At 41.5% G+C, this 26,130-nt stretch overlaps 2 protein-coding genes across 3 annotated transcripts in view; both read right to left on the bottom strand.

The window, feature by feature from the left end:
• Positions 1-978, bottom strand: part of LOC120560205 (scavenger receptor cysteine-rich type 1 protein M160-like) — a 39,982-nt gene extending 39,004 nt beyond the window's left edge. Inside the window, exons 1-2 of one of the 2 annotated variants that reach the window (XM_039802474.1) lie at positions 863-978; positions 530-655 (exon numbers count right to left, since the gene is read on the bottom strand). In XM_039802474.1, the coding sequence (XP_039658408.1) occupies positions 530-569 (40 nt within the window). In that variant the 5' untranslated portion in view covers positions 570-655; positions 863-978. Of the gene's footprint in view, positions 1-529; positions 760-862 lie in introns of those variants that run through there. The other variant, XM_039802473.1, reaches the window with a different exon arrangement.
• Positions 979-15,658: 14,680 nt separating this feature from the next.
• LOC120561112 lies at positions 15,659-25,556 on the bottom strand. The gene is made up of 4 exons (XM_039804063.1): positions 25,391-25,556; positions 16,550-16,882; positions 16,029-16,111; positions 15,659-15,889 (listed from the first exon to the last, which is right to left on the bottom strand). Exons 1-4 carry the CDS (start codon positions 25,554-25,556, stop codon positions 15,770-15,772), a joined length of 702 nt encoding a protein of 233 aa, XP_039659997.1. The 3' UTR covers positions 15,659-15,769.
• Between the last annotated feature and the right edge of the window lie 574 nt (positions 25,557-26,130).

Here is a 26,130-nt window from a genome sequence, read left to right as displayed (position 1 = left end):
ACAAAATCTGTCTGAGCAGAATTTTCCACAGACTTAAACACATTTAAAACATAAAAACAAGACTCCAAATATTAAATCTCCACCCCGAACAGAAAAACACTCGGCTAAATTCTTCAGACATTCATTCTGGATCATCTCTGATAACTGTTAAACAATCTGCAGATTCTGTTTGGTTCTGATGATGAGTAAAGTTATAATTTCTGATATGTTATTAGTTCAGTGTTTTGTTAAATAATTAGGGTTAAGGTTGGATGTTACAGAAATAACAACGGACTAAAAATAGAATCAGAAACGTGGTTTGATTTGATGAAAATCTGAAGGATTCTAACGATTTCACTAAATCCATTTTCCCTTTTTGTCTTTTCTTTCTCTGTCTCTGATTTAAAGATCAATATGTGAATATGAAATGTTTTAACACTGCAACTGAAACATTGGTGTGTTAGAAAGCCACGAGGCACTTTGTGTGTCTGAGAGGAAATAAAGAATCAGTGAATGATAAGAAGAGACGATGTTTAAAGCAGAGTGGTACCTGAGCTCCACAGCAGCAGCAGCAGCATCAGGTGGTCCATGTCCAGGTGGAGGGTCTCTCTGCGTCCGTCTTCCCGTCTGTCTGCTCTCTGCTCTGATCCTCACATGTGCTGTCCTCAGGTTGGATCTGCATACAGGAAGAGGTGGAGCTTTACTGCAATACATTTCATTTATAATTTTTGTACTCGGAACTCAGATTTTCCAAGGTCGAAATCAGAAACGCCCCTTGAATGCGGATTTAACTATACTTGTCTTGCATCTGTGTGAACATGAAACAACTATATTCAAGCACTAATTATCTGTCTCTGTCTCGGCCTCGTTAAACTCCAGTCACCTGCTGGATTGCTGGCAGCTGGCTCTCGCTGACGCAGAACTGGATGTTGTAGTTTTAGGATGGCAGTCCTCTTGGTTGTAGGCTGTTGCAGCCACCTTGGCCAGACATTCCTCCCATCCAGCACACGGCCTCTCAGGATCAAGTGTGACAGAACTAAAGTAGGAAAAAGAGTGAGATTGTGTGTCTGTGTGTCTCTGATGGCTCCATTAAAGATGATGTTTCCACTCTGTGGACTGAAGGGAACTTCTCTGAACTGAATCTCTGTGAAACTGATGCTCTGATAAGAAGCTGCTCACACATGACAGATTGTAGGACTGTGGTTTCTGAAATGTTCCATCAGATTAATGCTAGCACAGTCTCACACACACACACACACACACACGACAGATTTCAGACTGTGGTTTCTGACATGTTCCATCAGATTAACGCTGGCAGTCTTGTTGCCGTGTGAACATCAGCAGACAGTCTTTCACATGAAACTCAACTACAGCTTGACTAAACATTATTTTGATTAGTGATCAAACTATTGATTCTGTCAGGGATCAGAGACCTTTACTATCAACAGACTTTAGAGATCCAGCACGTTACTCTGCTTCTGCAATCTTTTGGTTCTTCTTTTTTTTATTTAACAGCAACTCACTGATAAAATAAGTCCTTGTTTTCATATTTTTTTAAATAATTTAAATCTGACCATATGGCCACATCAATAAAAACGTTGTTTAATGTTGCTGATATTAAAGTATTGCTTCAGACACCATTTAGGAAAAATAAACAACCCATACCCAACCTGTGTAAAGACAGAACAATCAGTTCCACAGATGTGACGCTCCATAGAAACACACAGAAAAAACACACAGGAAATGTCCTGAAGCTGTCACAGTGACCACACTTTGATCCCACACATCTGACAGGCCATCGTCTTTATTAGCACTACAGTACCCATGAGCCTCAGCTGGAGCTCTGGCTGTCACAATCAGGGCTGGGAATCGCTGCTGAGAGATTCTACAGTTGTACAAGGTTCCCTCTAATCTGCTGCATTATTAAAAGTATCAATCTTTAGATAAAAGCAGATTAATTCATGTACCTTTTATAATGGGGATTTAACAAGCATGAACACAAAATAAAGTTAAACTCTGCAGACTTTACAGTATGTGAGTTTTGTGACTTTTCATTTAGATATCTGGAGGTCAGAGGTCAAGGGAGCCCTGTGAAAATGCCTCGCCAAAATAAAAGCCTAACTTTGGAGCCTATTTTGATCACTTCCCAACAAATTAGCATGACATAGTCATAGACAAGCACCAATTGCTTCCTTAGGTTTTCTACACTGCAAAAAAAGCAACATCTTATCAAATATATTCCTCTTATTTCTAGTAGATAAATTACACAGCAGCATCTAAAGGAATCTCAATTGAGGATAAAATTTAGTCACGCAGTTTAACCACCATGTGATGTCGTATTTTGCCATCCAAAATCTCTGAAGTTTCTGCCGTTATGAAGGAGTATTTACATGCTGCTCAACACAAACACAACAGGCTTTCTGGGGACATTTTACACACAATGTAACAGTTTCTTGTCAGGACCAGTTTGGTCCAAAATGTTTCCCACACAGACTACTCAGACACTATAGTAATATAGACATATACTGTACAATACAAACAACAACATACATATAGGGACATATCAACATAATATACAAAAATACAATATAAAATAATATATAATAAAAAACAAGACGTACACATGGAGTGGGATGTAGAGTGCAAAAAGTAATAGTGCAGAGTAGTGTGCAAGATGCATATTAGAATGATATGTATGTAATGTGCAGAGAAGTGGCGAGTGGCCAAAGTGGGGATGACCCCACTCATCTGCAGTTCAGTAGCGTGATGGGGTGATGCCTAAGTCAAAAAAATTACCAAAACCTGACATAAAGAGACCGTAGAATGAAATCTGAAGTAATGAACATGAATGCACAAATCCAATCTGATCACTAACAAATAACAGTGCAGGAACTCTGGTTGAAATGATCTCATTTGCCTGCAGTTTCAACATAGCCTTAGATTGATACCTTCAGGGTTCCAAATTGGCACCGTTTACCAGCCAAATGCTGGTGAAATATGCAAGTGGCTGGTAGATTTGCTTCACTCACCAGCCAAAAAACCCAATTGTAATCTGAGTGGCTGGTAATATTTGAACATTCATTAGCCATTTGGCTGGTAGACGAAAAAGTTACTTTTGAAGCCTGGATACCTTCTATAAGATTCATATCCTAATCAATTCAAGAGATTTTTATACATTTTGCAATGTGGGCCATTGTGTACACTGTGTAATGTGCAACATACTTGTGTTCTCCATGGGCAGTCTTCACCCCCATAGTCATATGTAATTTCCTCTCCTTTAATATTGAAATGAACCATCTTCTCTCGAAGCATCAATATTTAAAATAGAAACATGAGAAAGGAGGAAATACAAACATCACAAAATATCACCACAAAATCAGTGCCTCACTTAGAGAGTATAGTAGAGGTACAAGTTGAAGTCTTACCACCATGTTTTCCCTTTCCACTTAAACACAAACATGAAAGCAGCACATGACGGGTGGTAAAATTTTTGTCTTCCCTGGGATTCTGCGTCATTTATAATATCTCCCCTTTATTCTACAACAAAATCTACTTTGCGGGGTGGCCTCTAGCTCACCCAGTAAGAGCGTTCCCCCCATGTTACCTGAGTCCTGCAGCGGTGCAGGGTTCAAATCCAACCTGCTGCCCTTTGCTGCATATCATCCCCATCTCTCTCTCCCCCTTACATATCTAGCCATTTTCAATAAAGGGAAAAACCCCAAACAAATTACCTTAAAAAAAAAATCTACGTTGCAAATACACCACGTCCTGTGAAAGACAACAAACGCGTTTTCAACATAACAGGAATATTAGCATTAATAATAGTCTAAACCTTAACATACAGTAGCAAATTTGAGATTATCAATTTACCCTGACATTCTACATTAGATGTTCATCAAATAATGATTGTATACATTATAATTATCTGATAAATCACATCAGACACCATTTTACCTTTAACTGCATTGATGTACTTCACCTCTAATTTGGATGTCTTGTCAGACTTTGAAAGAACATAGTCAGTGGCATCCTTAAGGGGGCTGATCCGTGGTGCCATTTTTATACTGCAGGAAAATGGTTAAAATTGCATTAAATTAAGTTTGAGGAATTGTGTGAATGCTGATTCACAGTATTATAATAGTATAAAAGTAGTTTTCTTTATTATTATTATTATTATTAATCCACTTCTTCCGTATGTTTTTTGGTCTTCTACAACCTCAGCATACTTTCAGCTAGAAAAACCCTTCAAATATCAAAATGTTCAGCTCTTTCAGCACATGATGGGACTTCTTCAACTTTTGTTCTGCTATTTATATTTTTATTTATAATATTAAGCTTTTAAACACACGGACCTAGCTTCAATTTAACCTAATAAGGGGACTATGCAGTCTTGCTTTTTTTGCTACTGACAGGCTGATTGTTACTAAAAGTGTCTGACAACATTATCGATCTCAGGACGTGACTTTTTGTCTGAAGACAGCGGTGTGGAAAGTGGAACACAAGTCGAGAAAAAGGCATTCAGGATGTCTGATGTTTCAGAGTAGGCTACAGCAATCATAGGCTCCTGTTAATAAAAGTTTGTCAGTGCCATGCTTCAATATTTAAATGGTTTCAACGATGTGGATGAGGTCGTTATAATTGGATGGCCGCCAGACTCTGGATGCATTTGAGCCAGAGTACAACGTTACGGACGAAGAGAGAGAGAGCGGTGAAGGGTGAAGCAGCAGCTGGAGGTCCACGGATATTGGTAGTGCTCCCATGGGTGCTGTGCCCTGTCTGTTATCACACAACAGACTTTTTTTTAACCTGTTTTTATCATACAGCTCCACTGGATCTGTTGGGGCTAAAGGCCTTGCTCAAGGGCACTTCAGTGGTGGTAATGAGGGAGGGACAAGCACTGCTCTTTCACTTTCCCCACCCAGATTTAATCCTGCCGGTCTGGGGATTGAGTCCAAAGCTCACTTCTTTAACCTCTCGGCCACCACTGCCCACAATGCTAGCCTACAGTTTCTTGTGGGGACCAGTTCTGTCCAATGCTTCACACACAGTTTCTACTCAGACACTGACAAAAGGTGTAGTGTGGGGACGTCGTCAGTGTCCAGAAAACACTGATAATTAACTAAGAAAAAAGATCCTTAGCTCATTAAGACAACAAAAATATGGTTAAAATATCTGATTTCCTGCAGTCTGACCATAGCCTTAGATTGATATCTTCTAACATATGCTAATAGCTGGTCTACAGCACAGCAATATAATGTGTATAAAATTCTTGAACCTTCACTTTCATGTCGCTTTGTAGCTTTGCTTATTTAAAGCTAATGTACTTGCACTTACTACTTGTTGTCTGGAGTTTGAACCTTCACAGTTGAAAGCACTTAATGGTAAGTCGCTTTGGATAAAAGCGTCAGCTAAATGACATGTAATGTAATGTAATGTATGCAATTATTTATGGTAGTAAATACTCATGTTGTCTTTAACAGGTTGCTTGCCGCCACTATCCACCTGAGAACATGTCATGTTTGACCTTGGTCAAAAGCCTCGATTTAAGTTTAAGTTTAGTACTTTATACATTCACTTAAATATACCATCATTGCAAATATTGATCAGGAATTCATGGAACTGTGAGTTTTAACACTGATAATTACTTTTTGCTGCTGAAATCATTCCTACGGAGGACCAGGAAGTGGGCGGTAACTAACCAAATTTGGAATATGTAGGATTGTAGCAATGAGTGTTTTTTTGTATTGAGTGTTTCTATAGTTAATCGTGATTAATCGCATGTTTTATCACTTGATTAAAATTCTATTATTTTGCATTTCAGAACTGTTTTTAAGTCCATATTAACAATGGAAAGCAATTCTTACCAGTGGCTCTTGATTGGGAATCAAATCAATGCAAAGAAAGTTACTTTATGAACTTGATTTTAAGAGTTGTATTTGTTTATTATTTATTTACTGTAAACAAAAGATAAATGTGTGAATCTGTCATTATTGCACAATCCCTCCAAGTACCTAACTAAAAAACTACAAATCTCTCTCCTTACCAGTAGGGCTGGCTATGATTGGGTTTTTTCTGATACCGGTGCAAAAGTGATACTTTTACTCTTCAGCGTGTGTGTGTGTGTGTGTGTGTGTGTGTGTGTGTGTGTGTGTTTGGACATTCTTCAGTGTGTGTGTGTGTGTGTGTGTGTTTGGAAATTCTTCAGCGTGTGGTCAGAAGATAACAAGTTTACAATATGCAACACCTGCAAGCAGACAGTAGGGCGTGGAGGGACCACACCAAGAACCTGAATCCCATTTCTTTAGTGTGATATTAGATGTGAGAAGAAGGAAATGGTTCTAACATTAGTCTTTAGTGTGATATTAGATGTGAGAAGAAGGAAATGGTTCTAACATTAGTCTTTAGTGTGATATTAGATGTGAAAAGAAGGAAATGGTTCTAACATTGGTCTTTAGATGTGTGTGGATGTCCCACACCAGGAGTCATTCATATAGTTCTACTTTATAGTGATCCATTATCTGGTCAACACATGTTCTATTAAAGAAAAGATAGAAATACATATATGTGTGTGTGTGCTGTAAAGTAGTTAGAAAAAATTACATCGGTATCGGTGTGTGTGTGTGTGTGTGTGTGTGTCTAAGTGTATATGTGTGTGTGTGTGTGTGAGAGACTGCCGTATGTTTGTTTGTGTCTCAGTTTGTGTGTGTCTGTGTGTATATATGTGTGTGTGTGTCTGTGTGTGTGTATATATATGTGTGTGTGTGTGTGTGTCTGTGTGTGTGTGTGTCTGTGTTTCTCTCTGCGTGTGTGTGTGTGTGTGTGTGTGTGTGTGTGTGTGTGTCTCTGTGTCTCTCTCTGTGTGTGTGTGTGTGTGTGTGTGTGTGTGTGTGTGTGTGTCAGATGGAGAATGACAGTCTGAAGGCAGCAGAGTCTGAGGTTGTCATGACGATGAGACGCAACGCTCAGGTAGCGTCAGAGTACCTGAACAAGACGGCGAGCCACGCCCCCACTCCTCCATCAGGTCAGTTCATTAAGACAGCTGGAACCTGTCTGTCTGTCTCTCTAACTGCCTGTCTGTCTGACTGTCTCACTGCCTGTCTGTCTGTCTGTCTGTCTCTCTAACTGCCTATCCGTCTCACTGCCTGTCTGTTTGTGTCACTGCCTGTCTGTCTCACTGCCTGCCTGTCTGTCTGTCTCACTGCCTGTCTGCCTGTCTGCCTGTCTGCCTGCCTGTCTGTCTGTCTCACTGCCTGCCTGTCTGTCTCACTGCCTTTCTGTCTGTCTCCAGCCGGCTGTTGGGGGAAGCAGAGACTGCGTCTCGTGTCTCAGCTGCTTCAGTCCATCGATAAGATCTCAGACCTGGACCCAGAGTCCTGAAGTCCTGCACACGCTCAGACTGCTCTGGGCCCGGTCTGGTCCAGCCCGGCCCGCTGGACGTCTCCACGGCAACACGTCTCCACGGCACACTGCGCAGGCCTCAGCACGTGGCCCTGCTACAACATGAAGCTGGAGACTGGCTGTAGCTGCACTTCTACCAATACACTAAATGCTTCTGAACCAATGGGATGGCTCCATTTCTGAACACTGTCCACATGTCCTGTACCACATGTCATGCTGTTAGGACAAAGTTGAATAAGTTCAACATGTCACCTGGACTACTCTGAACAACAGAGTAGTCCCTCCCCCATTAGCATGTAGCTACATGTAGCGTCTGTTGGCATGGACTCGTCCAGCGGGTGTGATCTAGCATCACCCTCAGACGGGAGACATTTGTCCTCTTTAGCGCTTTATTCTGAAAGTGATGATCCTGACCTTTGATGACATCACAGCAGGCGAGGAAATGCTGGCTGCTGATTGGTCGGTTGGATTATAGCAATGTGTTTTTTTTGTATTGAGTGTTATTAAATATAAATTGTAAACAGCTGCAGCGCGTTGTTATTCATTAATCAACTCTGATGTTCTGTTAGCTTAGCATAAAGACTGCTGAAAAGATGTAGAACCATTTTTTTTAATCGTGATTAATTGCTGAATTTCTATAGTTAATCGTGATTAATCACATGTTTTATCAATTCTATTATTTTGCATTTAAGAACTGTTTTAAGTACATATTAACAATGGAAAGCAGTTCTTACCAGTGGAATTGTATGCTGTAACACTGATCTTGATAGTGGAGTGTAAAGTCAGGCACCGACATTTTCGTTCTTATTCGGTCTCGTTACTACCGTTTAGGTCGGCACGTTTCGGTACCCAACCCTACTTACCAGAGTCAACATAGCTTAGCAGTAACTTCTAAATAATGTTGATTACTCCCTGACGTCCAGTGGGACAGAGTTTGAACTTTGCAGCAGTTCCAGTCAGGCTGCTTTCTCCGTGGAGTCCAGGCTGTATGGAGAGTGGATAGTGCCACGGATAACCTACCCAAGGAGACGGTCGTGGGACTCTAATGTGTGGGATTGACTACACAGTGTTCATCGTAGTTGATAAGTACGCCACCGCACCTAAGTGTCGTCGCCAGACGTGCCCCCTCCCCAAAATGTATTGAGTGAATTCAAGTTAATCAATATACAGTAATCCTATGTTATAGCCTATAGGTTTAAATGTATTTTAATTCATTCAATACATGTTCCAGGCCCTTTATCCATTATAAAAGTTGCTCTAAAAGTACTGACAGTATAAAAATAATACGATAAATTAAATTGTAGTATCTGATCAGCTTATGTGACCTGCACTGTTGGAAGAATGCATTTTAACTCTGACATTGATTGAACATTGGCGCCATCTACTGGATCATTGGCACTAATTGCCTTACTGTTTATTAAGCTAGATAGATGTGTTTACATGTCACTTTATGTACGTATGTGTATACTGTATATGTAAGGGATAATCACAGAGAGATCACATCCCGTTTATTCTACTTCTTGCTTGCCAACATAATAAAACAATTCAAATACTTTAATAATTATGCTGTTTCTTATTCATATTGCATGCTTACTAAATGTATACTCTGTTTGAGTTCATCTCCCTCAAAAAGTAGTCCCCTTTAGAACTACGGTGAATAACGTTAGCTCAGCTGTAGCTAATTAGTTTCTATAGCAACCACACAAGGCTGCATCTGATCACTAGTTTAACGCAATTGAACTGTAGCATGAAAACGTCTTAACAAATCATTTAGTTCTTCGGCGCTGCAGGTGTCCGGGTCAGTGATCACTGTCAGTCTATCCTTCTGGTGGCTCTTCCACTCGGTGAACACCGTGATAGCAAAGGCAGTTACCTTCTTCGTGTTTGATTCAAGGGCCCCGTCTTCAATTGCACGCAGCTCATCATCTGTCAGATCTCGGAAACAGGGACGGCGAATAACGTTAGCTCAACTGTAGCTTATGTTAATTAGTTTCCATAGCAACCACACCAGGCTGTATCTGATCACTAAAGTTAGTTTAATAACGGAGTTGCTACATTGTATCTCGCTTGTGAAACTATGTATCGACTGACCCTCCGATTGATTTCTGACACATTTTAGAAACTTTTTTAAACAAGGTTTATTTTTACAATGGACCTCATGTTTGACATTTCTGTGATAGAAAAAAAAATACAAGTTGCATATTAATCTACTATTTGATGGCACTGTGCTCAGTCAGCGGGCAACCTGCCGGGTTAATGCCCTCCTCCCAGCCAATCAGAATCAAGCATTCTTATACGAAGTACAATAAGAGAGTATTGCTATATAGGTCTGATGTATATGAGAGCATGTTTTGTGTTGCATGACTAAGTGTTGAGAGATGCTTATTTCTGTATTTTGTGTTGTCTTTGTAAAGCTGTGGAACGGACAGAGTCCAAAACTGATTTCCCTTCAGGGACAATAAAGCATATCTTATCTTATCTTATAACTGCCAAAATATCCCCAAAACTACAGGCCTCCTACTTCAACAGTTTACTACAATAACAGAACTACAGACCTCCTACTTCAACAGTTTACTACAATAACAGAACTGCAGGCCTCCTACTTCATCAGTTTACTACAATAACAGAACTGCAGGCCTCCTACTTCATCAGTTTACTACAATAACAGAACTACAGGCCTCCTACTTCAACAGTTTACTACAATAACAGAACTACATGCCTCCTACTTCAACAGTTTACTACAATAACAGAACTACAGGCCTCCTACTTCAACAGTTTACTACAATAACAGAACTACAGGCCTCCTACTTCAACAGTTTACTACAATAACAGAACTACAGGCCTCCTACTTCAACAGTTTACTACAATAACAGAACTACAGGCCTCCTACTTCAACAGTTTACTACAATAACAGAACTACAGACCTCCTACTTCAACAGTTTACTACAATAACAGAACTACAGACCTCCTACTTCAACAGTTTACTACAATAACAGAACTACAGACCTCCTACTTCAACAGTTTACTACAATAACAGAACTACAGGCCAAATGAGGGGACAGTTTTTACAACCAGCTGAGTCATGTATTGTCTCTGTTGCTGTCTTAATGAGGAAGAATGGTTCTGCTGACACTGAGACATCAGGGAAGAAATGTCTGTCTGAAGCCATCCATGCATCTCGTCAGTCAATACAAAACATAAACTTTATTCCTCCCTATTTACTATTGATAGTTTCTGATGTTAACTGGAGGCTTTATCTTAAAACACTCAGCTTCTTCTTAGCTTAAGTCTGACAACACAGAAAAAACTGCGAATTCAAATAATAATGTTTGGATTTTCGGATGATTTTATAAATTTTTTTGGTGTCACTTATAATTCCACACATTTAGACATCAATACAAACAAATAGCAAGATCGTAGACGCATTAACAAGAACACTTGTTTCAACTTACAAATAGAAACTATGAAATAAAGAACCTAAAAATAAGAAAAGAATAAAGACATGACTATAATTCTGGCATTATGTCACTGAAAATACCAATGTTACGCAATGTTGTTGGACAACATTCATCAAAATGATTAACTACAGAAATGAGCAAAAATCCTGATAACTAATAAAAGCACAATTGTTACAAAATAAGAAAATAAATTTGTTACAAATACAAGCAAAATCCATTGTTAAAAATAAGTAGAAATCCTGTTACAAACAACATCAACAATTTGTAAATCCCATTTCTGACCAAAGATTCTCGAGGAGACGACTTGAAACTAGCGATGTTCCGCTCTGAAAGATACCAGTTAAACATGTCTAATAATAATAATCAGACCCAAACAGAATCTGCAGAATTTAGGAGTGTGTTTACTTTTTGTTTTTGTAGCTTTGAGCATCAGAGGTCTGCTGAGATCCGATGAGAAACGAGATGAGAAATGAACCGATATCTGCGGCCCTTTCTCTGCTCTGCTCCGAGAGGATTTCTGCCACGAAGGGAAGTCAAACAGTGTTCATCTGCACACACTGCCATGACACAGACCTAACTTAAAAGAAATAAAATATCTCTTTAATTTATCACTTTGCGTAAACATACACGCCACTTTCCTTTTGTTATCTGTATATTTTGAGCTATCCGCGTGTATTTCTACGTTGTATACAGCGGACGGCAGTCTGCAACGTCACAACGTAAACATACACGCCACTTTCTAAAGCCACGTGGCGGGTTATCGTGTGGCTATGGTTGGGTTTATGAAACGTCGGTTTAGGAAAAGAACAAATGTGGAAAGGAAACATCACACCTGGTCTCCTGGGTGAGCGTCACTGTGTTTGACCCATCCTGCCCCCCCAGACCAACCTCCCTATGTGGATTTTCGCCCTTTCATACTACTCGCTACGGCGTCAATTCACACGCAATCACAAGGTAATGTAAGTCAATGGAGGCCAAACGACACTGATAAACACGCTATAAAGCGAGTATGCGTCTTGATAACACGGCAATGACGGCATACAATTTGGCGTGTCATAAATACGCCACTACATGACATCAGTCTGCATCTGCACACACTGCCATGACACAGACCTAACTTAAAATCAACAAAATATCTCTTTAATTTATTACTTAATCAAAAATCTAACTGCAACAGGGAGAAAGTTGTCTCAGTCATTTCCCCTCTGCATCCGATCACCTGTTCTCACACTGTGTAACTTACAAAGAATACAAATGTTACACAATGTTTCTTTAAGCACATAATTAATCAAAATGCCTAATTAGCCTTTCGCCAAGCCCCGCCCCCCTTAGTTACTGTTGCTACGTCCGACAAACAAATGGTCAAAAACGACCAGCGCGACAGATTGCCATGACGGGAGGAGGTATACCCGTGCGTGTCAGTGACCTGTTTTGGAGCAATACCTCCGCGATATCCTCCAGATCGAGGCAAAAGGGGTTACAGTATGCAGTGGAGGGATGTGTTCAAATGTTCGACTTTATTGTAAACTGACGAAAAATAAAGTTGGGGAGCTCAAAGACCCAACACAACAGCAGCTAATGTAGCTAGCGTTAGCTAACATGTTAACTAATGTTGGCTAAAGCTAAAGGGCTCGTTAAACTTAGCTTAGAGAGGAGGTTAACATTCTGGCAATGATATCCATGGTAATCATAACTTTGGTCCAATTTGTGTTCTTGCCTCTAGTTAGTAGATCTAGACAACACGGTAACTAGTTAGCTGTTAACCTTACCTTTGAGCAGACGCATTTATGCTTCGTAATGTTCAACACATTTAACTGGGAGCGGGGCCGTCCACACTGTTTTATCCACTGTAGGCACCGCTCACGTTGGCCCTCATTTATGAAACGTTTTCTCTTGAACGTGAACGATTTATTTCTGCCATTGACCGAGTTATTTCAGCTTGTTTTTCCAGCCCCTCTGCTGTCAGAAAACAGGGTCGGGGTGGTGGTCCAGCATGGGGGGCGGAGGACACGCACTCTCCCTCAGCTGTTGCCTCGTTCTGACTCATGAAAAAAAACATGAGTAAAATAAAAGACACTACATAAACTCAGCTACCGTGTGTTTATTTAAATATAAGTACACCTACATGTAGGCCTAAGAGATTGCAATATAAGTCTGTATATTACTATTAGGACTATAGAATACATGTGTCAAGGATGTAGGCTATAAATTAAATAAACTTCAGCTGGAGTCCGATTTACTACGACAACACTGTTGACCGCATCAGTGATCTCTTTCCATTCCTCATTCTTTATACAGTCTTTAATAACAGTTTTCAGGCTGCCAAATAGTACACACGTTAGTACAAATGAACCGGAGATATCAGGGTTTCAGTCTCTGAAAAGTGCCGCTTCTCAGCCGGATTACGTCTCGCCATGTCGTAAATTGTAGGGGCGAGGCCTCAATACCGAGAATATATTGGGGCGTGATATTTAAACACAACTCCTCCAGACAATATCTCGGGGTATCCATGGATGTATTAAGAGGGGGTATCTAGTGTCCGATTTACAAATGCTGCGGGCGCACCGCTTCACCATCTTGCTTGGAGTCAATGTTTGTCGGACCTGCTCACATAGTAACGGTTGCTATGATGTGTGATTGGACAATGGACGTTTTGGGGGAGGGGCCGGCGAGAAGTCAATTACAGAAATAATCAAAATCCTGATAACAAATATCAGCACAATTGTTATAAAATAAGAAAATCATTCATTAAAAAAAAAGAAGTAGTAAAACCCATCATTACACAATAAGTAAATTCCTGAAATACAAAACCAAACGATTGTAAAGTCCAGTTCAGACCAAAGATTGAGGACGAGATGAGAGTAAACTTTAGTCTCCCTGAGAGTCTCCGGTTTGCAGCGTTCTGTAAGCTGCCAGTTTCCACCAATCAGACGAGACGGTGGATCATCTCCATAGAAACCACTCTCTGAACTTCAGACTTTTCTGGCTTTTTGTAGCTGATATTATTTGTAGCATCTTAAGATATGAATGAGGAGAGTGATAGTGAGATACTTGCTACAGCTGCATTTGTAGTAGAGATGAAACAGAGAAAACTATGTTTTATTTCTCTGATTCTCTGCTTTGTTCTAACGCTGCTCTTCTCTCTTCAGTCTCTCTCTAGCTCGCTCCACCACATACCGTGCTCACGGCGCTCATTGAGCCTCCGTCTAAAACTCTGACATTTCACCAACTGACAGTTTGTAACAGAAATAAAATGATTCTGGATCATTTTGTTTCTACAGTTTGTAGCTGACTCCACCAGCTGACTTCTCTATTGGCTGTTGAAACAGGAGACGTCTCTTACGTTATAAACCAGCCTCTGTAGACTCCACCAGCTGAGTCACAGCGACACCATCAGCTGGTTTGAGTCGAGCTGAGACGGGCTGAGACGGGCTGTGAAAACAGCCTCTGATTTTTAATATTGTACTGTGGGTGTGAGCTACATGACTTTTGGCGTTTTTCCATTACATGGTACCTGCTCGACTTGCCTCGCCTCGACTCTACTTGGCGCACTGTGCGTCCGTTTTCCATTGCAGATTTTAGTAGCGCCTCGGCGTGGCTGGTCGTCATAGCGACTGCCGTGGGCGTGGCTTGGTTGCGTTGCATTTCCCCTGTTAGCAGGTACCAGGGACTTTTTTTCGTAATGGAAAACCAAAAAAGGCGAGTAGAGTCGAGGCGAGGCGAGTAGGTACCATGTAATGGAAAAGCGCCATTTGATTCCTTCATTGTATTTCTTTAATCCCAAACACCAACAGATCGTCAACATGGCACCAGATGTTGTTCACCAACCTGGAACGCTTTCTGGTATTTCACGATAAAATTGTAATCAAAGAATTTTGAGTTTTTGTCAATGTTTTTTGCATTTATTTTAATTAGGGATGTCAAAACGAAAAAATCTCATTGTGATTAATCATATGATTGTCTGTAGTTGACTTGTGATTTAACGCAAATGGCACATTTTTTATCTGTTCTAAATCTACTTTAAAAGGGATGTTTTTCAAGTTTTGTTTGCAACTTGGCATAATCCGGTGGTAACTCAGATCACATCAACAGTACATGCAGATAACTTTAGTCTTGAGGACAGAACCATCTGGAATGGCTGTGATACTCAACAACATTCAAAAGAATCTTTTCTTTATCCCTGTTACGACTTGCTGGAAAAACCGAAGAAATTGAGATGGCCGCATGGGAAAGTTTGGCCTGGGTGGATACTGAAAATGGGCGAGTGCAGAAGCTATTTTAAGGTTGTCGACCACTCTTCCCAGTTGTACCTTGAAGGGTAACTACTGTTTTTTCAGCTACCTTGTAGGGTAAGTGGTTTTTCTTTGGCAATCGTTTAACAAAACACACTTTTTTAAACCTGTTTTGGGGTTAGGAGGGTTAATACAGGGCCAATGTCAAAGATGGTTGTTCCCATCAGTAACTTAGACAAAAACATAAACAAAAACATAGTAAAATAGGGTTCAGGTTGAAGAGGTAGTTACCCTCTAATTGCGCTTGTGAATGGCAAAGCTCTTGAAAACCTTTGGGAAAACCAGGGGGTTTCAGTGAAAATAAAAAAATTGAAAAATGAGTTGGAACCTTTTCCAAATCAAGGACTTCTGTAGAATATGTGACCCAATTCTGGTGGTCCTGGGTCCATCCTAAGGACCCCTATTGGGTCCCTAAAACAGGGTCCGGACATTTGGGAAGAATAATGCTTGTCAGTAAAATGTACTTTTTAAAATTCATATTTCCTCAGATTGGACCCAGAGACTCCAGATTTTGTACACAAGTCCCCAGCATGTGCCAATCTAAATGAATTGAAGTTTTGTAAGGGTAAATAAATGGGAATAATTCCAAGTTGGGGTAAAAAGGTGTATAAATGCTTAACCTCCATGAGCTCCTTGGAGGTGCTACTCTGCTTCCTGAGCTCCTTCCTCTTCAGTCGGCCCTCCTTCAGCTGCAGGGACACCCAGGTTATAATAATCCGGCTCAATGTTCTTCTGTCTGCACGGCAGCTGCCCCCTTCTGGCCTGGAGAGACATGACAGAAAACAGATGGGACTTCCTGCATCACTCCTCTCTTCAGTTTAACAAACACAGTCAGTGGTGGAAACAACAGAGAGAGAGAGAGAGAGAGAGAGAGAGAGAGAGAGAGAGAGAGAGTCCGTACCCTACAGTAGAAGTAAAGGACAATGTTCTCCACCAGCAGAATCAGCGGCAGGAGGATCGCTCTGATGATTAAAGGCCTCGGATCTGATGGAACACATGGACAGTAAACACATCACACAACATCATGAGTCCAACAGCTCCCATTAAACACAAACTGACCTGAAATCTAAAATCACTTCAACATGGGCACTTATCTCTCACACTTAGTACACTTCATATTTACTTTATATCATAACATGGTCAGAGCTTTGTGATTGGTCACATCAGAAAGTGATTCTCATAGTGAAACACCTCGCTCGGTTCTCAGAGAACCAGAGTTATTCTTGTAACCAAACATGCTCTGTCCTTCAGTTAATTGTTAGCGGTTACCATTTTTACACTTTGTATGAGTTTGGTTACTATCTGACACGTGTAACATGATGACTGTCGTCACAGAGTCAGTCCAGAAACATGTTGTCAGCTGATCATTTTCACTCAGTTTGGACCAATCATCTTCTCACATCCTGTAAACAGTCAGCTTACCCATGACGCTGAGAGAGAGCACACGGCTCTCAGAGGAGAAGTTATGAGAGAAAACATAGAGGTGATAAACACAGCTGTAGCTTCCTTGGTGGGTGGGCTCTGCAGCAGGAAACAGGAAGTGGGCAGAGTGATTGACAGCTGGCTGGGTGGAGTTGTGTGCTGAGTTGGAGGAGGTGAAGGTGAGCTGGAAGGAGCCTCCTGGGTACTGTGGCTGGATGGAGCAGCTGATGGTGAAGGTGGAGCCCCAGAACACCTGGAACACCTCCTGCTGGTCCTCCTCGGAGACCCCGACCATGGAGGAGGACACAGAGAGGTTGGGCTGAAGCGGCAGGTCTGTAAACACAGAGACAGACAGACAGACAGACAGACAGACAGGTAGGCAGAAAGACAGACAGACAGACAGACAGTTTGAAGCTTCCAGAAACAAGTCCACTTCTCTACACTTCAGGATGTCATTGTCCTGGATAACTTTACAGTTCAGTCCAATGGAAACCACTGACTGTCACTGGGACAGAGGAAGGAGCACACACGAGTATATAATGTAGGTCATTGTGAGCACACTAATGCATTATCATTAAACTCTGACTGCAAAATTACCCCTTTCGACAAATGTGCATCGTAAATTAAGTCCACTAAAAGTTTTGCAGACTCAAAATTATTATTCTAAGTGTCTGACAACATTATAGAAAGGATCCCTACAGAGATAGACCTTTAAAACCTCTTTAAGACCTTTCTGTTAAACCAGAAACAGCTCTGAGGTCGCTAACACTAAACCCACCAGACTCCATTTAGAAAAACAGTACTTTTAGCGTGTATAGAGCCAGACTATTTTCACATGTAAATCAGTAAACTTTGTGTTTATTTCAACCAAAACTAGAGTTGTGATGGTTGGAAAAGTGGAAAGACGACCCAAAACGGGCTTTCATAGTTTTATTTTGTTTCTCTTGACTTTAAAAACAGTCTATTTATGATGATAAAATTACTGTTTATTTACATGGAGTCTGGTGGGTTTATAGAATGCAATTTTGCAGATGTTTTTTTTATATGTCAAAAAAGGATCTTACTCTTTAACATTAATCCTTTCCATAATGTTGTCAGACACTAAGAATAATAATCTCAGTCTGTCAGCGGTAACAACAGAACTTTAGTGAAGGTAAATACAAGCTGAACAGTTGTCCTATTAACTAACATTGTAGCTTGTTTCACCGCTGCTGACTGCAGAGATCTCTCTTAATGCTGGACCAATGTCAAAGATTGTTGTTCCCATCAGTCACTCAGACACTAAAACAGGGTTTCCCACACATAGACTAATTGGACCAATGTCAAAGAGCTCTTATGCTATGAAACTAAACACTGAAAATAAATAGGATAATAAAAAAGAAAACGTGTGCATTATGAGATGTCCGGTCAAATTTGTTTATGATAACCCAGTAATGAGAACACTAAAACAGGGTTTCCGACACATAGACACACACACACACACACACAGTCTACACACAGTCTCACACACACACACACACACACACACACACACACACACACACACACACACACACACACACACACACACACACACACACACACACACACACACACACACACACACACACACACACAAAATCAGTGTTTCGCACACATAGGGCGTTTCCCAATATGTGTTCTTCTATTGACTTGTGTTCTTGTGTCCCTGTGAAACATCATCTCGTGTTGCCAAAGTTCTGTCCCAATACACAAGTTCACATTTCACCAAGAACAATTACAAGTCCCGGATGTATTCTTGACACGCCCATTTACCGAGGATACAACGGTTGGTAACTTGTATGAACTTCGCAGCACCTGTATCCCAACATTCATTTCGGCATTCAATGATGGTGATTTCCAGTACATAGACAGCCCAAAAACGGGACAATTTTAACAATTTTCACCATCTTATTCATCACTAAATTCACTTCTGAGAACATTTTAGGCGAGAAATGAAAGGTTTAGATTTCGAATATAGACAGTCTTGGGTAGCACTTTATAATAACTATCCATAATTCATCATTTATTAAGCATTAGTTAACTATTAGTTAATGGTTTGTTCATTATTACTTATTAATTGTTCATACATAGTTCATCATGAGTAAAGTATTTGTTCACACAGTTATAAATGGTTTGTTCATAGTAAGTAAGCCTATTAGTTAATGGTTTGTTCATCATTATTAATTAATTGTTCTTACATAACTCATCATCAGTAAAGCATTTGTTCACATAGTTATAAATGGCTTGTTCATAGTAAATAAGCCTATCTTGAAAAATATGTTTGTAAGTACATGATTTATACTTATACAACCATTTGTAAATGAAATAATTTTCCCATTATAAACCAGTTACTAACTATTGCTAAATGCTTTGTTCATCATTTGTAAAGCACTGCTCCTATGTTAATTCTCATGAATTAAAGGGATACTTCACCGATTTAGCATTCAGCTTTGTATCAGTAGAAACCCGATAGTATTTCTGAATGACCGTGCCTCCCTCCCTCATGTCCCCCTGAGACGAGAGATTTCTGCATTTGGGGCCTGGAAAAAATCTTCTGATGACGTAAAATGACGATTTTTGCGTCATCGGAAGATTTTTGGGCCAGAGGCAAAGGACTACAGCCAGTAGTAGGATCTACTTCCGTATGTTTTCAACACGCCCACAGGGGTTGGACTGCCGAGTCTGGCCGAGGTATTCGATGAAAACGACTGTCAGCCATCTTGAATCTTCGCTAAACAGGCTTTCGGTTTTCAGCAGAAAACATTTACAACAATTATCTGCATTCAAACTACCGGACGTGTGTACCACCGGGATACATCGGTACAGATCGGAGAATATGGAGGAAACGTTATTACAGACGCAATACTCGGCACACTACGCGAGCTTCGCCTGCACGGAGACCAGCGGTGTCGCTCAATGCCGCTAGCCGGCTAGGGGACATCCTCATCGGCTAGGTGGAAAGCTAACGCTAGCTGTCCACCTGTCCCATCCATCCTGCTTGCAAGTGTCTGCTCATTAAACAACAAGCTGGACTACATCCTCCTTCAACGAAAATCCCAACGTGAGTTCAGTGACTGCTGTGTTTTTGTTGTTGTGGAAACATGCCTGAGCAACACTGTACCGGCACCGGGACTATCCAGCTACCAGGCTGCTCTCGCCGGCCCGTGGAGGTGGGCTGTGTTAAACGGACTGGTGTAGAAATAAAATCCAACTAGCTACTGCTAACTGCTGGTGGAGCTTGTGACTGTTAAATGCCGACCATTCGACATTCCACGCTAATTCACGCCTGTGTTTATACTCTGTGTTTAGCTACACCAATGCTAGTATGCGTTAGATGAACTTTACGGATCCTGCTTGCAAGTGTCCGCTCATTTAGACCACAAACTGGACTACATCCAACTTCAACAACACTCCAAACGTGAGTTCAGAGACTGCCGTGTTTTTGTTGTGGAAACCTGCCTGAATAGTGTACCGGACTGTCCAGCTACCAGGCCTGCTAGCCCTCCGAGCTAGAGATGCTCTGTCACCAGGTAAAAGAGGTGGGCTGTGTTAACACCGAGTGGCGCAGAAATGTGGTGATTTGTATCCATTTAACTGCTAACTGCTGGTGGAGTTTGTGACTGTTAAATGCCGACCATTCTACATTACACACTAATTCACGGCTGTGTTTATGCTCGGTGTTTACAGCCCACCAAGCGCTAATGCTAGTATGCGTTAGCTGAACTTTACGGAGCCTATAAAGTGTGTGTACTAAATGTAGCCTGTTTCGTATGTCGTTTTTATATAATGTCGTTTTTATATATGTTAAATGTGTAACACCACTTGAGTCACGATGAAACGTTGTATATGTGTATATGGTTGAAATGACAATAAAACACGCTTGAGTTGAGTTGAATGCCTCTGTCGGTCTGTCAAGCGGTAGGTGTGGCTTGGGAGTGGACTCAAAGCAACGAAGCAGGTGCATTCTGGGATTTGGTGTTTTTCATCCATATAAGACCAAAACACATTTTCTGGCTTTTCTCGGCCTAGAAGGCACCAATTTCAATTTTTTTTCACATTTCTACTACATAAGTGACCCAATTTAAAGATATATTCAGCTTTTCCTTTCTTGAAATATTCCTTTAAATAGGAAAATAGCTTACCGATAACTGCCCAAAGTACGTTGCAAGGTGGCCGCCGAGTGACTTGCCTAAAATGACTGATTGTACTGGCTATCATGTATGTACTGAACACTAAAAATTGAAAGAGCTGGTATGTCTTATTTGTAACAACAACAACGCAAGCAGGTTAACACGATGACACAAAACATACAATGCGGCAAAGTATACACAAACAAAGCGCAATATGCAAAGCGTAATATATCTGCAGTCCATTTAAAGCGTAACTCTCGCCACAATGCAACCTAGGATCTTTTTGTGAAAGTACCAGAGTCAAACTTTCGTTTAAAAGCATAATTAGGACGGAAACGCCGCTTTCAAGATTAATCGTATTGTCGTTTTCGGGTCAAATGGCCTTTTGAATGGGAGAACTAGGGGGTACTTTTATCACATCAAAATCACTATATGTAAAACACTAAGAAGGCTCGACACAACATGAAACTTTGCACGAAGTCTCACCAGGGGATTTACACATGAACTCGAGCATTGAGAACATTGGGCCTCATTCACCAACCGTTCTTACGAAGAAATGTGTTCTTAAACCCTTCTTACGAACTTTTATGCAGATTCTGGCATTCACTAATGTTTTCTTAACTTGGATTTGTTCTTAGCTAAGAACAAAATCTACGAACACTGAAAAGCACTCTTACGCACATTTGAGTGATGACAATTTGCTCAAAATGATTGCTTACTGCATTTTATTTAATTCTACAGTCGTTTACAATGATAGTATTGTACTGTAATGTATTTCTGATCATTTGTTGAAAAAGAAATCATATTATGCAAAAAAAACACTAACACTGCAATTTACATCAGCAATTAAACTGATTAAATCCTGCGTTATTTGGTGATTGATCACTATTTATAGGGCCAAAATGCAGTGGTACAAATTCGTCCTAACTGTACTTAAGTAAATTTTTCACGTATCTGTACTTTACTTAAGTAGACTCAATAGTGCATAGCCTACTTTTGACTTTTACTTTGTTACATTTTGCAGCAATTATCTATACTTTCTACTCCACTACATTTCTACAATGTCCCGTTACATTTTCTGATCAGTTTCCCCCCTGCCAAAACGTCTTCCTGACCGTCACACGTTTGTCTCACCAGTAAAGTTTGGTTGCCATAGATACTGTATATATGGGGCACCGCTGATCCAAGCCGGCTCCGGTGCTGCAGAGCCCGGGCGCAGCGCCGCTGACCCTCGGTAATACAACCCCCAGTAAACATGAAAATGAAAACGTTTGTTTTTATTATTCCCGTTTTTAAATCATAGTTGCTATATCTATTTCTCTCCACAGCGTCGTTTACTCCTCCGCCAGGCTGCGTAAGACTTGTTCATATCTTATTTATTTGGCTGGACCTCTTCACATCTCCATTTGCGCTGCTTCACACACTTTATTTGCCCACTTGCATGGTTAAAATACATCCATGAATAAAACCAACCGCATTCCGATTCTAACAACACATTTCCGTTTTATGCTGGTTAGGATAGGAACTTTTTTTAAAAAGCCAGGCCTTGTTTGTGGTAGGGGACACCTTCTACTTTTACTAAAGTAAATACTGTATGTCTCTTGTTATTTGTACTTTTATTTAAGTACTGAGATTCAGTACTTCCTCCACCGCGGCTCCGACAATCTCCGAAAACCTGTCTCCCAGGAGGTGCACAGGAAGTGTCATGTCCTTATATGGGAATTTGCAGGGCGTTTTTTTATGCTAATTAGGAACAACTGGCGCGCGCTTTCAGTTACGAAGACGTGGGATTCATCAATCCTAAGAACACAGGTGCGAACAAATCTGCTGTTTAAGAACACGTCATGAATCTGACGTAGACTTTTCTTAAGCCTGGCTCAGACTACAGGAGTTTTAAAATCCTAACCGATTTTGAAATCTGGTTGCAGCACACACTTGAGGAGAATCTTTGCAGATTTTCTTCCCTCAAATCTTAAACATGCTCACACTACAAGATTTGAAAATAGTGGGGCATCACACACTAAAAGATATTCTTAAGATTATCTCGCCAGATTTAGCACCTCACGTGATCTCACGGGGAAGCGCATGTAAACAAAATGGATACTGTGTCACGGCAACTTGCTGTAGTAATACTCAATACTTATCCTTTGTACCAATAAAAAACAAAGAAAATAAAACGAGCATGGACGATAATATTATTCAAACAAACTACCGTATTTTACGGACTATAAGTCGCACTTTGGCTGGTCCTGCGACTAAGGCTACGTTCACACCGCAAGTCTTAATGCCTGATTCAGATTTTTTGCTCAGATCCGATTTTTTGTTTGGCTGTTCACATGACCTTTTAAAATGTGGCCTATATCAGATTCCAGTGTGAACTGTTTGCGGTTTTGAAATGACCCGCATGCGCAAAAGAACACTAACAATGACATCAGACGCAGCACGCTGTTGCACTAAAGTTAGGGAGGTTATGGAGGAAGTCAGCATTTTCGCTTTTATTTTTATTTATTTTTTATTAAAATGTTTGTGTAATGGCAGCCATAACATTAATGCGCAGGTGCTGAGGAGGAGAAGACTGAAGAGAAAGAGAGACAAATTTGCGGGGTTATGGCTGCAAATTCACTAAAGAGGTCTGTGTGACCGGACGGCCAATTTGCACGTCAGGACCGCTACGGGCCTCCACCACTCTGGCTTCGCCCTCGCACACGCTCCACCTCCCCGGTGGCGGCTTCGGGGCGCGGTCGTGGGCGCCCGACCCGAGGGACCGGGATCCCACCTCAGCGGCGCACTTTCATTGTGCACGCGACCCGACTTGCGAGCGCGTTAAACTCCTTGGTCCGTGTTTACAGGCGGGTCTGGGGGAGTTGCCGACATCACCTTTTTATCCCCGCCCTGGCGATGCGACGCGCGGTTGGGGAACACTGAGGACAGTCCGCCCCGGTTAACAGCCGCACTGGAAGCAGGGGGCCCCGCCCCTCCCCGCGGGGAGAGAGGGCGCAGCGAGTTTTTTTTTTGGTAAAAGTCACATCAAATCCGCCTTGGCTGTTCACACTGCGGTCGCATTGAAAAAAATCAGATCTGGGTCGGATTCAGGACCACATATGGAAGTGGCCTGAATCTGATCTGAAAAAATCAGATCTGGGCTAGATTTGAGTGTTCAAACTACTTCTGAAGAAGCCTGACCTGGTCACTTGACCCCAAAAAAATCGGATTTGGGCCACTTTGGCCTGCAGTATGAACGTAGCCTTATAGTCAGGTGCGACTTATATATCAATATATATATAATTGAACATGTTAATTCATACTGAAACATTACCGTCTGCAACCTCGAGAGGGCGCTCTAGGCTTGTGACAACTATATGCTGGTCCTAAAGACAACTGAGAAAGAAAAGAGATAAACAGCAGGTAGTAAAATATGCAGCCGAAAACGGTAATCTAGCAGCAGAAAGAACGTTTGAAATGAGGGAGAAACTTGTGAGGGACTGGCGAAAAGGTGACTCTTACTGCAATGAAGAAATGAAAGAAAGCTAATCGGCTAATCGCGGGCTGAAAGCTAGATGGCCAGAGCTGGAGGAACGAGTCCACGGGTGGGGGCTTACACACTGTGCTGCCGGGAGGGGCTTGACAATGGTACGTCTCCACGCCCTGCTAGTTGTTCTGTGTGACTTATACTCCGGAGCGATTTATAGTCCGAAAAATACGGTATGTGCAATGCATCTTTTGTTAGACCTGAATGTAGCAGATGATCACTGACCTAGATCTAACGTTTACATTTGCTAGCTAGTGTGCTAGCAACTTTGTACACTCCCCCGGTAGGTCCAGATCTGAAGCGATCTCTCCCCAGCTCTTCTCTTTCTCATTCCCATTATGATATTCTTTTGATGAGACATTAAACAGCCACTCGTGCTGCTGCCACATCTCCACCATCCTTTCTTCCAACTCAGTTGTCCACCAGTACTCGTACTACAGCTGCTTTCGCGGACATTTTCAAAAGTTTCCGTCACTTCTGTCTCCTTGCAGACCTGTCTCTCATTGGCTATTGTGGAAGTACTGACGTAATCATAGTCGTTTCACGCCCGATTATAATCCTAGATATCAAACATGTTTGATATTATCGGGGCGGCCCCGATGTGTCTGCGAGCAGATCGGGAGGGCAAGATTCGATCTGTGAACCCCTCACATTACTAGATAACCTGCGCCGAACATCGGAACCGATCAAGGTCCTCGACAAGAGTTTTTCTCAGATTCTCGGGAGGGGTAAATCGGGCATAAATCGGCCTAAAACTCCTGTAGTCTGAGCCAGGCTTAACCTACTAACCTACTAACAAGCGTTAGTAATAACTGACTAACCTACTAACCAGGCTGTTCTCATGTATATTACGTATGTATTCTTCAACAGAAAGGGGCGTGGTGATGACGTATTACCGTAGGTACGTAGCTAACTATAACTGACGGTTAGCAAACGTTAACATTAAAACATGAACCAAGCTACTCTGACCCGGTTTATAACACACTTTATACAACAGTTATTTTAATCATTTATAAACAGACTTTGACCTCTGACCCACCTGAGCGTCAAACAGCTGCCGGTACACCTTCTCGCTCGGAACCGGGACCGCTGTGCTCTCACACATGCTAACGGTATTAGCCGCCCGGTAACGTTAGCTTTAGTGCGGATCTGTTAGCTAACGTTGGCCGCTGTTCCCCGGGCCGTTGATGTGTTCCCCGGGCCGTTGGTGTGTTCCCCGGGCCGTTGGTGTGTTTCCCGGACCGTTGGTGTGTTCCCCGGGCCGTTGGTGTGTTCCCGGAGTGGAGGTGTTTCCGGGACCATTAGTGAACTTCCCCGTTTTTACCATGGATGTATTAAGAGAACTGGATACAGTGTTCGGCGGGAAGCCCCGTCCGTTCCAATGAGAGTGCTCAAAAGCGCATTATACAAACATGGAGCTCGGCTTTTCCGCATTCTTGGCCCATGACGTCACGGTGGACATGCGCACTAGCAACAATTTGTTTGTGTTGTCTTAGCAACCGGTAGCAACATGCTCGTTCATGAGGTTATCTCTCGTGGCTCTTACAAGTGGCAAATTCATGAACTCGCCGTTTTCATTGTCTAAAATATTCACTAACGTTAAACATTGTGTTTTCGTTGTTCCTGATCGTTTACATGCTTAGCTAAATAAACGATAGATGTATTTAGCTAGACAACCAAGGAGATTTAATCATTATGTCGTGCTACTAGCTAGCTAGCTACTAGCTAGCGCTTGCAGTTAGTCTGCAGTTTCGTGAACAGAGCTCATCCATGGCTTCATCTCTCATCCACGTTACAAGCTTTACAGCATACAGCCCTCGGGTGTATTATAAGAGAGAACCAAGGCCATGTAATCACTATGTCTGTAGTAACGTCATGTAGGCAGGATCTTAATACAGCCA

This window comes from Perca fluviatilis, chromosome 6 (assembly GCF_010015445.1).
Source record: "Perca fluviatilis chromosome 6, GENO_Pfluv_1.0, whole genome shotgun sequence".
Classification (NCBI taxonomy): Eukaryota; Metazoa; Chordata; class Actinopteri; order Perciformes; family Percidae; genus Perca; species Perca fluviatilis.
Note: the sequence above shows the minus strand (reverse complement) of the source record. Positions and strands in the feature narration are given on the sequence as shown.